The 13,940-nt window shown below is 45.8% G+C and overlaps 1 protein-coding gene across 4 annotated transcripts in view; it reads right to left on the bottom strand.

The window, feature by feature from the left end:
* The window catches only part of LOC133122172 (protein kinase C alpha type), a 193,726-nt gene that overhangs the window by 26,795 nt on the left and 152,991 nt on the right, over positions 1 to 13,940 (bottom strand). For all 4 annotated transcript variants that reach the window (XM_061231972.1, XM_061231969.1, XM_061231970.1 and 1 more), the window contains 2 exons: positions 12,943 to 13,081; positions 97 to 177 (listed from right to left, as the gene is read on the bottom strand). In XM_061231972.1, the coding sequence (XP_061087956.1) occupies positions 97 to 177; positions 12,943 to 13,081 (220 nt within the window). The remainder of the gene's footprint in view (positions 1 to 96; positions 178 to 12,942; positions 13,082 to 13,940) is intronic.

Genomic DNA, 13,940 nt, shown 5'->3' with positions numbered 1-13,940 from the left:
GGAGGAAGTCACTCCGTAAGAGGTCTGCCATCAGAAAGAAAGGGCTTTGCACACAGACGTACAGACGCACAGACGCACAGACGCGAGACACATTACCTGTCCGGCCAGCATTTCATACAGTAGAACTCCGTACGCCCACCAGTCCACTGACCGACCATACGGCTGATATGCAATGATCTGCAAAAGAGAGGTCACATGATTAGCAACCCTGCCACACACCATTTTCAAGGGAGCCTAGACACTGCAGCGGAGGATATATAATTTCATCCACACATGAATAAGGGTTGTCATTATATGGCGTTATTAATTCAATGCTGAATGACAGTTCCTTGAGATATTAAGACACATGCCTTCCACACTCACAAAGGCAGTGAATCTGTCCTGATGTGCAATTAGCATCCTTTTGTGTTTGACCCAGTCCATCACTAATTACAGGAAAAACTGCGGCTCTGGGCACTATTTTTAACAGCCGCTGTAACAAAGAGCCGGTTTCTTATCCGACATTTGTAATTAAGGGGCAGGAGTTAGAACAGTTTCCTCATCAAAGAGCAATAAGTCCCTGCCCTGTGAATGAGACCTCCCCCTGGAGGAGTTCAACAGGCAAGAGAGAAACAGCCGCCCATGAATGAGACACACACACCATATGCACGCAGATTCACTTATACACACACACACACACGCATGCACGCACGCACACACACACACACACTCATACACACACACACACACACACGCACACACGCACACACACACGCCCACTTGCACAGACTCACTCATACACACGCAAGCACACACACACCCACTTGCACAGACTCACTCATACACACACGCACATGCACACACACTTGCACACTCACTCGTGCGCGCGCACCCACACACACACACACACACACACACACACACACACACACAGACTCACACAAAGACACATACACGCACGGCACCCAAGAACAAAGCCACACTTTTGAAACCAAATTGCTGGGAAACACAGCAGTAATGTGAATGCCTGTTACTGCAGATCTGAGCAGCGCCAAAGCAGGCCCCAATCAGGACCGCACCCTGGACGCAGAACCCCGACAGGAAGAGAGAGAAGCCCAGGCCCCTGTGGAGCAGGGCAGTGCTAGCACACACTCCTCACAGCAAGGTCTCCTTTCTGCTACTCCTTCTGTTACTCTACACGCGTCCTGCAGGCTTCCCCCATCAAATGCCTCCTTCTTCCACTATAGCGAGGGTGAAATACACACTACGCACTGTGTTTAATACATACCTAAACTACACCACACTGTATGTACTATGTTTAGTGCAGCCTCTGATTTATTGTATTTGGCACGCTTTCTTAATTAATTTCCCCTAATCACCCGAGTCCCATACATTTTCCTTTTAGGTTAACGATTCTCATAACATTTACATGCTGAGGACTTGTGATATCGGCCACCAAATATCCTGTAATATCTGTAACTATACCAAATAGCGACTCTACCACGATGAAAACAACATGGCGTTCTTTCTGAAGCCCTGTGAGAAAACCATAAATAAAAGATGCTCAGTAATGCAATATAAATTCATCTGCTGAAAAAGACAGCTTTGTCTGGCTTGTTCCAAGTAGCATCTGAAAGAAAAACTGCTTCTAAATAATGCAGCACAGCTTCTAATACCCTTTCAACAGACATTAGCTGTAATCCATAAGGCATAGCAATTATGACATATGTACATGATGTGAATTCTGCTGTGTTTAAAATAATTCTACTGCTTATGTGAAGGTGTGTACCCTATAGAAGAGGCCCCTAGGTACACAGAAAGCTACACCTGTGGACAAAGAAAATGGATGGAGCAACATGAAAAACTTAAACAAAGAGACACCGGGGGCATATAGCCATATGGCATATAGCCAGGATAACTACGGAAATGTATTTATAAACCACGGATGGGCATTTTATGCCATCTCTAAAAGATGGGTGGAGTACCAAGTGACTGGAAGCAAGGTAGCACAACACATACACATAGAATCGGGCCCGTACTGATGTGGGAAATGACAAGCCTGTCACATCTCATGTGAAATACTGGAGTCCATTGCGAGGGACAATTTTGGAAAACAGCATCAGAAGGAATAGCCAATTGATTGCAAGGGGAGGTCATGCCTAACAAACATTCTGGATATCTTTGAGGAAACTTGACAAGCGTTTAAAATCAGGCTTATGATATTATTCATCTAGACTACAAAAAGCTTTTGAAAGAGCACCCCATGAGAGATTCACTGTTGCATGAAACTAGAACTGCAATTTTGCGTTTTCTTTGTTTATTAAGTGCAACTGTACATACTGTGCAACTGACAATATCTAAGCAAGATGCTGTTGGACATTTAGTTTCAAAGACTTATTCAGCTATTGAGATAAAACAGCTTGATTATTGGAAGAAATGATTCAATTCTCAGATTCTACTGAGGTAATCCAAGTAGAATTAACAGGACCCCGCGGGCGAGAATCTGTCAAATTAAACTCATATATCGCAAAATGTACAGTTCTGCATTTGGGAAATAAAAAACATCAGGCAGGATTAATTCTATTGGAAGAGAAAAATAAAAATGCCTTTCATTCTCAAAAAGACTAGTGAGTAGTACATAAGTGGCCTATTGGGATTTAGCCATTAGGAGAGTGTAAGTTATAACTACAATTCATGTTTTTTTATTATGTGTCAGCGGAAGACTTAGTACATCATAAAGATAAAGGCCAATTCGACCGTCTCTGTTTGGAAGATCCACCGTTACTACAGCACTAATACTTCCTACACATGCTGCCTTAAGTGTATTCCTGTAACAAATTGTAAGTGTCCACCAGCCTGCACAAGAGATTTAGTAAAAAATCACCATGATCCCTTTCCCATGATCGCCATCCAATCGTCAGTCTCATCCCCATCCAGTCATTCTCAATACATCCTGCGGCCATTAGTCTGAAAAGCTCCGTGGCTTAGCGCAGCCACAAAAACACGCCCAGGGGATCGCAGCACCTGTCCCTGACGTCCCTGCGCTGAAAGATTTGAGCGGAACGGGGTGTCTCGGTGGCGCAGCCTGCAGAGCACTGACCGCATGCTCGTTGTGAGCCGTGACGTCAACGGTTCGAATCCGACCGTCTGACAATTTGTCGCATGTCTTTCCCTCTCTCTCGCCCCCATTCTTCCTGTCTCTATATACTGTCCAATAAAGCTGAAAAAGGCCTAAAAAATATATAAAAAAAAAAAAAAGATTTGAGTGGAATAATCAAAGCATCCGACAGCATGAAACCTCCACGAGGCTCTGAATGTGAAGCAGTGTGAGGTTTGATCAAATCTCACCTCCCTGTCCTCGAGTTGAGCCCAGGCCCTTTTTAGCGCTTATTTGGAGGTTTCAACGCGCAGAAACTACTAACAAAGACGGCAACAGGGGACATAAGAGAAAGAGTGAGGTAATGAGGGAGATGTGGTTCTGAGTGCTGCTCCAGGCCTGCATTATTCATATCGGCACAGAGCCGCGTCATCTCACCACTCTTCAGCAACTAGGTCATGTTCTCAGGCCCAGTCCGGTGCCATACCAACTGGAGGGGAAAATCAATACAACCAGGTGTTTACCCGTGACCGACACGTGTCAGATTCTAGGTATCTTAGGAACGGTGGACCACACGTTGGGATGCGCCATGGGAAATGTAGTGCAATATTGATGGCTGTCAGGCAAGATGATGTCACTAGGACGGATTTAGTAGCAGTGCATTCCATCTTCCTTAGGAGACCCAGCAAATTAGCTATTCTCCACAAAACCCCCAGCCTGTCACAGTAGATTATATTAACTCAGTCTCTTCAAGTCGTAAATACAGTGTATCCTATATTAGATTACAGTACGTAGGCATGTACACGGCACTTCCATATCCGTACAACTATACTGTAGCCTAGCAGAGCAGAGCAGTTTAGCAGAGCAGTTAAGAGTCAAGTCATGTACAATCTTCCATACATGAAACCCCTTTCCGTTGTGCGTCAGCCTGTGGGTCATCTGGTTAAAAGATAGGCCCAGAAGAGCTGATCCAGGAGGGTCATAGCACATTTCTGCTCACTAGGCTCCCTCATGAACCAAATGCATGCAGTGCTGAAAATAATCCAAGACACGAGGCCACTACTGATTCACTACCACACAGACTGTGCACAGAGCACACCTCTTTAATTATCATCAACCCAATGGCAACAACAATAGAGCATAAACAGCCAATCAGAAGGTATGAGTGGAGACCTCACAGCTCATTTCTGGTTGCCTGCTTTCTACTCACAGTAGCATACAGTAGCCAACTCTTGTAGATGGGAGACAAACATCCGTTCCTTGGGCTCAACACTCTCAGAAATAAAGGTACGTGGGTGTCTCGGTGGCGCAGCCTGTAGAGCACTGACCGCATGCTCATTGCGAGCCACGACGCCGGCGGTTCGAATCCGACCGTACGACATTTGTCGCATGTCTTCCCCTCTCTCTCGCTCCCATTCTTCCTGTCTCTCTATGCTATATACTGTCCAATAAAGCTGAAAAAGGCCAAAAAAATATCTTAAAAAAGAAATAAAGGTACGAATAGTGCCTAAAAAGATAGTGCCTGTCGCTTGGGTGCTACCTTATAGGCGCATAAAATTGTAACCCTAGCCAGCGACATATAATGAATTTGTACCCTTTTTTGCTTGGAAAAAGTTTATACCGTAAGAGAACATTACTGTACTTTCAGGATACATTCGTGAAATTTGATCCTGGAAGAACACAGATGTACCTCCACTGTGACTGTATTTGTGAGAGAGTGCCATGCCGAAGTACAGGGGCCGTGCCAGATCATAGGGGGCTGCAGAGGGCCTGAGGGTCACCTCAAATGGCCCGTGTGAGACTCAACTTTTTCAAAATGACCCATGACAGCGTTGGAAAACCCTGTAATCTGTGTATCAGTGGCATAATCTAATTCTCTATTTTATAGCATTACAACTTTATTAGAGTTTATTGACGGAGAAAGAAAAGGGGATTTTTTGACATTTTTGGAAAGTTATTTCAGTATAACAATAATGTGAGCACCCCCCCCACAGTCCTTCACAGCTCCAGATTGATAACTGTGCCACCTGGTGCCTAAAACTCCATCACTCATTCTTCCTCTCTCAAACACCCACCAGCTTCACTGGGGTTTGATTTCTAAATTACACTTCTGTGGAGTGAGTGGAGCTCAGTGGAGTTTTCGGCAAGATGACATTATTACGGTTCCCTCCACTGAAATAACTTCCCCCACTTACTGTACAACACCAAGGCTTGGATAAGACTGTGAAGAAAATAACTTATTTCCACTTTAAATTGTTAATCAAAGTTTAGGACAACTGTAGCCTGACTCTCAGTTGGAGTCTGGTCAGGCAATTTAAATGGTAATAAGACGCAAATCAGGAGTTCAAGTGAAAGCAGCCAGAAAACCTCTTGGTGTGAACTTTTAATGAATGCTGAACAACAGCACCTGTATTCCCATCAGGTTAACACCGCAATAAACACTGGGCAATGCGTCATTGTCTTTTAAAACAGTACCGATTACAGTAAACTAAACATACCCGTATACACAAGATGCCATTTTACTCGGCATCATGCAAATTAATATTACTTTTAAATTGCCTGCATATCACACGTACGTCATACTACCGTTCAAAGGTTTGGGGTCACTTTGCCTTTTATATTGTATTTTCCGTTTGTAATCAAACAATTCCTATGTGGTCAAAGCGCAGACCCAGAGCTTTTATTAAAGGGTACCAGCTGCCTTTGTCAGTGTGCACTCTGCCATCTACTTGAGTTAGAATGGTTTTTAAAACAACACAGTTATCGTTAGTTATTGTTCTTGGTGTGGAAAGGCCTAAGGCCTGGTTTCTCCTGAGACTTACTTAAGTTTCTCACTTAGCCACTTACTCAACACCTTGCCTGTTCTTGTCTTCCTACCTGGTACTCATTTAGGCTCACTTACTGGCCTAACATCTCATATCTTTCTACTTTTCCTATTGTCCTTTAAAGGACGTTTGTGTCTCACAAATGCAGTATCAAATATAGTAACCCATTTACTGTCACATTCAATAGTGTAATGTGTAACTGGTACATACAGTATCAGTTTTAATCAACAGACTGTTAAATATTCATGTTTTACATTTTGGCCAGGACTCCCTGTAAAAGATATGCAAGTCTCAATGGACTATTTCCTGGTAAAATAAAGGTAAAATAAATGTGTAACAGATTATTGTGGAGTGTAAATAGTCTATTGCAAACACCCCTGCCTCCTCTCCTGGGAACCATGGAACATGTGCTATTTCAACCTAACGCTTTGATTTCAGATTCTTAAACATTTATCATGCATTTACCATACACACGCAGACTGAGAACCTTTTTCATTTTGGCACCTCTATTAAATCACTCAGCCTGAACATATTTGCATATTTGCAATTAATTGAGAAGTGAAAACACCATAAATAATACAATCTGTTTTGAGGGGAGAAAAAAAAAAAAAACTGTTTAGCATATTAACAGCAGCGGGACGTGTAAAGCTCTTTGTTAACGGTTTGTGTCTCCCCCGGACGGACGTGTACCTGAGAGCGCCCGTGTTTGCCGACGGATCTCTCTCTCGCCGCGATACTGTAAGAAAAGGCTTTGGCCTGCTTCCTGCATACATTAGAACACGCCGAACGCGCCGCGCCTCGAATCACAGCGAAGCCGCCGGTGCCTGCTGGTGCCGCGGAGCCCGCCAGATGGTGAACAATTAGCGAGCGACGTGTCAGGGTGTAGTGTTCCCCGCGTGATTCTCGCTCCCTGCCCAAGCCGGTTGGACTCCTCTCTCTCTCTCTCTCTCTTTCTCTCTCTCTGTTTTTAATCTCGTTTTTGTGAACCACCGCACCGTCAGGATGAGGAGAGGACGCTGACGGAGGCGGGGGGGCGGAGCGGTAAGGAGCTGTGATCTTGTTGAATTCACGGAGAGCTCCCGGGCGCGGTGGCCTCAGGCTGAGGCAGATGGCTGAGTGCTCCTTGAAGATTTCTTAAAGGTGCTTTCTGGGCCAGAAACCGCTAAACTCCACTTCATATTTATCCTCATTAACCGCCTCAATAAGGCAAATGCTCTCCATTCATACCAGGGTGAGCGAAACGTCGTCTTAATATGATGCGCAGTGCTATGGATCAATCACGTCGGCTGTGATGTCATGAAAGGTGATGTGGTGGGCCACTATGGCACAGTGTAGAACAGGGCACAGTAAACAACACAGCCCAACAACGCCCAACAACGCCCAACAACGCCCACTTTCCATCTGCAAAACAGTTGCAGGGGGGATGTGGAGATACAGCATTGGTCACGATACATAAAAGCAGGGGGATGCTACAGAAAATGAACAAAAGAAGGCGGTTTACAATCTAAAGACACACCGACTGAATATTCACGCACGACACAAGCGTTGTGTGAAACGTGTGAAATGTGTCATTGTGTGATGTCACGACTTTCTTCACGGTCTACTTTCACACTGCTGACATAAGGGCCTGGCATGCCATCCGATGTGTGTATCGGTGGTGCACCTCCCCGTCAGTGCTGTTTCTCAGACAGTGTGTACTGTAGACACTGGAGGAAAGCCCAAACTACAGAGCTGCCCACTCTCTCTGCTCTACTGGGACCTGAGCGCTGAGGGGAACATCAGAAATCAATTACATTTCCATACTCCCCCTCCCACCGTTCTCAATCCATTCTCTCCCGAGACACTTCACGCTACTCCTTACCTTTCCTTCTCTTTTAGCCCCCCATCCCTGTCTCTTTATCTGTCATTGCAGGGCTTTTGGTTGAGAATATTTTAATACAAGATCCCTGTCAGCACCTGCAGTAAGTGCAGCCCCACAGACAGGCTTGCTGGAGAATTATCCTTTTATGAGGAGAGAGACAACGCATAAACCAGAGTGGACTTATCACACAGCGTGCGGGTTTAGAGAGACGATGAATGCAATAACGCGCCCTTTCCCCACAGCGTTTCCGAGGAAACACGTGACACCCGCCGCCCCCCCCCCCATCCGCCGCGACCTTCACCTCAGACCGGGCCCGTTGCCAGGACGCCCCCCCTCGTCCGTCATCGCCGTGACGATGATGAAGGCAGACACGCCGCGACCTCTACGCGTGACCTCCGCTTTTCTTGTTTGTTTTCCTTTGTTTCCCAGAATCCCGTTAAGTAACACCAAACAGAAAAAAAAACACCCAGAAGAAAATTGAGAGGGAGAGAGAGAGAGAGAGAGAGAGAGAGAGAAAATGGCCGAAAGTCAGCTTGCCGGTGTGACGCGGGGGCAGCCAGCACGCGTTCCCAGTGTGTACACGTTAGCAGCGGCGGACGTCTGTCGTCAGGCTAATGCTACACGACAGTTCTGGATCATGCTCTCAGCCACCCACGGCGCCCCCTGTGCCTCTGAATATAGGCTCCTGTGGTGAGAAGTTAATGAGCAGCGTTCAGAAGCTATACTCTGGGAATTAGTACATGGGGGAAAAAACTAAATTAATAAGCAAACAGAAGGCTCGGAAAACCCAAGGGGTTGGGTGTACAGTATGGGTGGGTCGAGCAGTGTATAGTAGCTCTAAATGATCCGGGGATGTAACTGCACAACTGCAGGTCTGATTTCCAGCTGGGAAACGGACATTTTGTCCTTTTGTAAAGTGCTTAACCTGACTTGCTTGAGTAAATATGCAGATGTATAAATGTATAGGGAGGTATAAGCCTGCGGTGGGTAATGTAGTCTTGTAAGTCAGGATGAATTTGCCTCAAAGAGCCTGAACGCTTGAGTGCATCTGCATCTTCATGAGCAATATGTGGGCCATTAAAATAGAGGCAGTGAATTATATACAAATAAAAAGCCCATTATTTAACATTTCTTTTATTTTTATATGTTTACTGAAGGTTTTACTGATTGCTCCACTGATTGCAGCTGATTACTTAAGAGTTATTTTTGTGCTGCATTCTTTCCTCATGTAAAAAATATATGGAATGCCATATATTAGCTGCATACAGTGGGCTTCAGGTTGCCCGTTGTTGCCGAAAAGCTACGCATGTTGCCTTGGAAGCACGGGCCTGTTCAGAGCATAAATAAAAAGAATTATGACGCAAAAACAAACACATAACTCTGCAGTAACACGCCGGCCTCTTAGCAGAGAGCAGTCGTGATGGGCTGAAGCCCAGTAAATAAAAATAGACTGTAATTTCTTCCTGGCCGAGCAGGCCGGGGTGATTTAGGACTGCTGTTTTACGAGGCGGCCATTTTGCGACTCTGACAAGCACCGTAATAGCAGCGGTGCCGTAATGAGCCGGTTCTGAGCCCTGCCCTTTCAGCACGCGTTTGGCAGCGCAAATAAAACCTGGAATCTCATTACGGCATGTCCCCAAACAAACTTTCACAGCCAACCTGAGTGACAAACGTGCTTGCTTCTCCCAGGGGAATGAGCCCCTCCATTAGGCAGATAGCAGCTGTAGTTGGTGGGGTCTGGAGTATGTTAGGACCCTGATGTCCCCTGATTGATTGCTGGGCACTCGGAGCCTGGCAGAGACTGTAGGCCTACAGTACCAGCCGTCACTGAGCGTATTAAACCAGGGAAATGTCCGGTAACAGGACCCAAACGCAGGCTGTCCCCCCGTGCTGGTGTCCCGTGGCGTAGGACAGAGGCTCATCCACAGAGCCCTCAGCGATGACAGAGACATCAGAACTAACACAGGAACAAGCTGCTCTGATTTTCACACATCTGTTAGCACTTCTCCACAATGCTGAGAAGCCTATGAATAAGTCCTGGAGTTAACGACTGTGAAACTGCAGGCTGAAATGATCACACTGCACATCAGAACTCCAGTAGCTGTCAATCAATTCTGCCCAATACTTCTCCTTCTCCAGACATACATGAGGATGTACAGTACTGTATTTCCCCATAAAAGATGGACGATCAGCAAAGTCTTAGAGAACACGAAAAGGAACAAAGCATTTTATTTTGACAAACAGGGGAAAACAAACGCCTTCCAGCGCTTCTGCCTTTGAACCAGAGCTTGTGAAACGGAGACGTGTTCACGCACGGTCTTCCTCAGTGAAGATAATGATGTCACCCACCCGAGCAGCTGCCTCAGGGTGAGGAAGAGGAGCATTCCTCTTCGCCCCGGCGCTGGAAGTGGGGCGGAAACGCCGTGGAGTACCTCTCTCACATGGCTACACACCACAGGCCAGGCCGGTCCACAGCCCTTACCCAGATGCTCCACAAACGCCCGTTTAAGCCAGCGACACGTTTCCCCCAGATAACGTTCCAATGAACCGCTATATAGGTCAAAAACCGGGGGAGGAGTCCTCCATCCCAACAGCAGGAATGACACATTGTGGTTAACTGATCAAAAGAGCTCTAATATTAGTCAGGCAAAGAGAAAAAAAAACACATCTAGGGGAAATACAACATCTGTTGTGACAACAGACGAAGGAATAGCAAAGCGGTCCCACTAGAGTGTGCACAGTTTCACATGTTATTGACATTTAGATTCAAACTAAAACGTCTACCAAAAGGAGAAATGCTCAGGTCACTAAGCTTCTGTGTAAATAAATGAAACATGACCAGAGCCAGACCTGGGTGAACTACTGAATTATTTTGTATTCAAAGACTTTTCTAAGCTCAGTTGATCTTGGCTGGTGCAACTGAGCAAACCGAGAGGCTCAGAAGGTTTGCACTTTTTGAGAGTATTTCATTTAGGATCCAATACACTACACAAGCTCAGTAAAGCATAGAAGCATAGAAAACTATTTGAACCCAAAACAATGACATATCTGACACATGTCTAGAGAGAGCAGAGTAACAGAAGGAGCTTATACAGCATTCTGGAATAATGTCAGTAAAAAAAACTTAAGAAGTGGGGTCATGTCAAAGCTAAAATGACTCCAAATCTTGGATTGAGTCGTCTAATCAAAGCACCTTACATGGGTTTAAACGGTGGTTTAAACAGTGAATCTCCACGGGCAAGACAGCCACCACCAGAGAAACGAGTGAGATGACTGACATTTACAAGCTGGTGAGGTTGGTCCACCCTGGATTTCTGTGGTCCAGACTAGGTGGTGACCCACCTGAACATCATCACTTACTAACACCATTAAACCCCAGCCACTAATCCGCCTAAAAGACTGCTCTATGGGAAATCAATGCTCCTGGCTGGCTGACAACTCTCACCACACACTGCAGTAGACAGAGCCTTTCCATTTTCTTCACCCCAAAATATCGAGGCCCTTTCACTTTCAGGTCACTCAGTGACTCACTGCTTCCCGGTGTTCTTGGAAAATGCAAATATTCCTCACACGTTTCCTCCCGCTATTACAGTCTCTAACCTCACCGACAGAGTGCACTTGTAAAAGTGTGATCAGCGGCGGCTGGAAGCTTCCGGAAATGAATCACAGAAAGCCGTGAACACGCATCATTTTTGACAATCACGAGTGGGCTGCGAGTGTCCTTGACGCAGTTATTCAAGATGGCTGCCGTGGCTTGGGAAATCATGAAATTCGAGTGTGTCACTATCTGAAGAGATGCGGCTACATTGATCACTATGAACATTAGCGAACAGGATTCTGGAGGACATGTCTCTGCATACTTCTCTCCCCTCGTCTTGTTTTTGTTGTTTGCCTGGGTATTGGTCATAGATCAGGTACTCTGTTGTGCTCTAAATCCATTTAAATAAGCTCTGTTTCGGTCTGCAAGTGTAATCTCAATTTGGTAGTCTTTTAAACATAGTATCTTGGCTATGTATTCGGCCACGCCAGCCTTGCTGCTCCTTGTAGTGTTGACTCTAACTTACAATAAGAAGCCGATTGGAACCGGCTGCTGACAAAATAATTTCTTTGAATTGTCATTTTTCGTTGACTATTGGGAGTCCTTCTAAGTGTGGCTCATGAACCTCATGACTGAGAACAGGTCTAGAAAAATTATGAATTCATAAATTGAATTTTAGCTTGTACAGTAGATGTTCACAAGTCCAGTTATAACAGGTCATGAGCACCTGACACATTTCACAAGCTTTGCCATACAGATGACATACACTATAATTTCAGCATGTACATGCCAAGTTTCAACAATACATGTGGCAAACATAGGGCTGTTATTATGTGCTATTTTTGTGGCTAAAATCATACAGTGTGTTACAGGCGCAAAACATGTTATTACCATTGGAATGCCAACTGTTGATATGCTATCCTGTTTGATTTTGGCTGTATAGTCGGTCATTGATGATATACAGTCTCATAATTCCCGCATGTATGTTTAAACCTACAGTATGCAGATTTAATTTAATTTATTAGTTTATTTGACAGGGACAACAATCTGTAGTCCCTGGGCTACACGTTTTGGGTGTGAGAGGAAACCAACGCAAACACAGGGACTCCATGCAAACTCGATTCGGACTCAGAATCGAACCCAGAACCTCCTTCTTGTGAGGCAACAACTGCACCACCACTGTTCCCCCACTCACTCCCCTGACATCCCCCGACCCCAACACCACCATTCCCCCACTCATTCCCCTGACATCCCCCGACCCCAACACTACCGTTCCCCCACTCTCTCCCCTCATGTTCCCCCGACCCCAACACCACCGTTCCCCCACTCATTCCCCTGACATCCCCCGACCCCAACACCACCATTCCCCCACTCACTCCCCTGACATCCCCCGACCCCAACACTATTCCCCCCACTCACTCCCCTGAAATCCCCCGACCCCAACACCATTCCCCCACTCACTCCCCTGAAATCCCCCGACCCCAACACCATTCCCCCACTCATTCCCCTGACATCCCCCGACCCCAACACCACCATTCCCACACTCACTCCCCTCATGTTCCCCCGACCCCAACACCACCATTCCCCCACTCCCTCCCCTGACATCCCACCCTCAGCCTGCCTCAGAGCGAATGGCCCTCACCTCAGGGGCGATGTAGTCGGGGGTCCCGCAGAAAGTGCGCGTGGTCACGCTGTCGTACATGTTCTCCTTGCACATCCCGAAGTCTGCGATCTTGATGTGGCCTTCCGAGTCCAGCATGACGTTGTCCAGCTTCAGGTCCCTGTAGCGGACACAGCGAGGGGGCGATGGGACTCATGGAGAGGGGTGAAAATGGAGGAGCCATTCTGCCCGTCTGCTTGTACCTTTCCCCTTGCTCTCTGCTCCCATTCTCTGCCTTTTCTTAGAGTCTAATTTACATTTATATTGGACAGCCTAAAAGCAACATCAAAAGGCCTCTGACGGTATTTCATGTCAAAGTAAATAATGTAATAATCCACTGTTAATTCCCCCCTCTCTTTGATGTGGCAGAATGCCCACACCTTTATCAGGGATAATCAAAGGTACAGTAATCTGTCTCCACACTTTCCCTAGGCCAGCGCGCTGAAAGCTAATGGACTCTCTGTCATTCTTTATATTTGTATATGAGATCAAAAACACAGTCAGGTTGGAACTAATATATGTATATTGAGAAGTTTATCATAAAAGCATTTGGTCTTGCATGCCTCTACAGTGAGGAATACTATGCATAGATGATTAACGTGACTGACACCGTCTTGTGACTTAACAAGCAGGTGTTGTAGCTTAAACAAGTCTCCTGCTGATGCAACCTAAGCAAACTCAACAGCTAATTAGCAGTACAGACTCAAGAAACAAAACAAAACAGATTCGTTTAAATCCATGCTGATCCTGAGATTAGAGCTCTATGAAAGTTTAAACTTTGAGGAACACAGAAGATCAGCGAGCGAGTTAAAAATAAACATGCTCGTGCCAACTGCATTCATAACATTGATTACTGACATCAGAATCCGGTATATTCAGACACTTCCCTGCCCTTTCAATTTAGCCCGTTTGGCTTCGCAATATCAGAACAGAACAGAGCAAATAGAACAGAATAGATGCCTATATTACATGAATAAACA

The sequence above is a fragment of the Conger conger genome, chromosome 2 (genome assembly GCF_963514075.1).
Source record: "Conger conger chromosome 2, fConCon1.1, whole genome shotgun sequence".
NCBI classification, from domain to species: domain Eukaryota; kingdom Metazoa; phylum Chordata; class Actinopteri; order Anguilliformes; family Congridae; genus Conger; species Conger conger.
The sequence above is the reverse complement of the archived record's forward strand: the minus strand, read 5'-3'. Positions and strand labels throughout refer to the sequence as shown.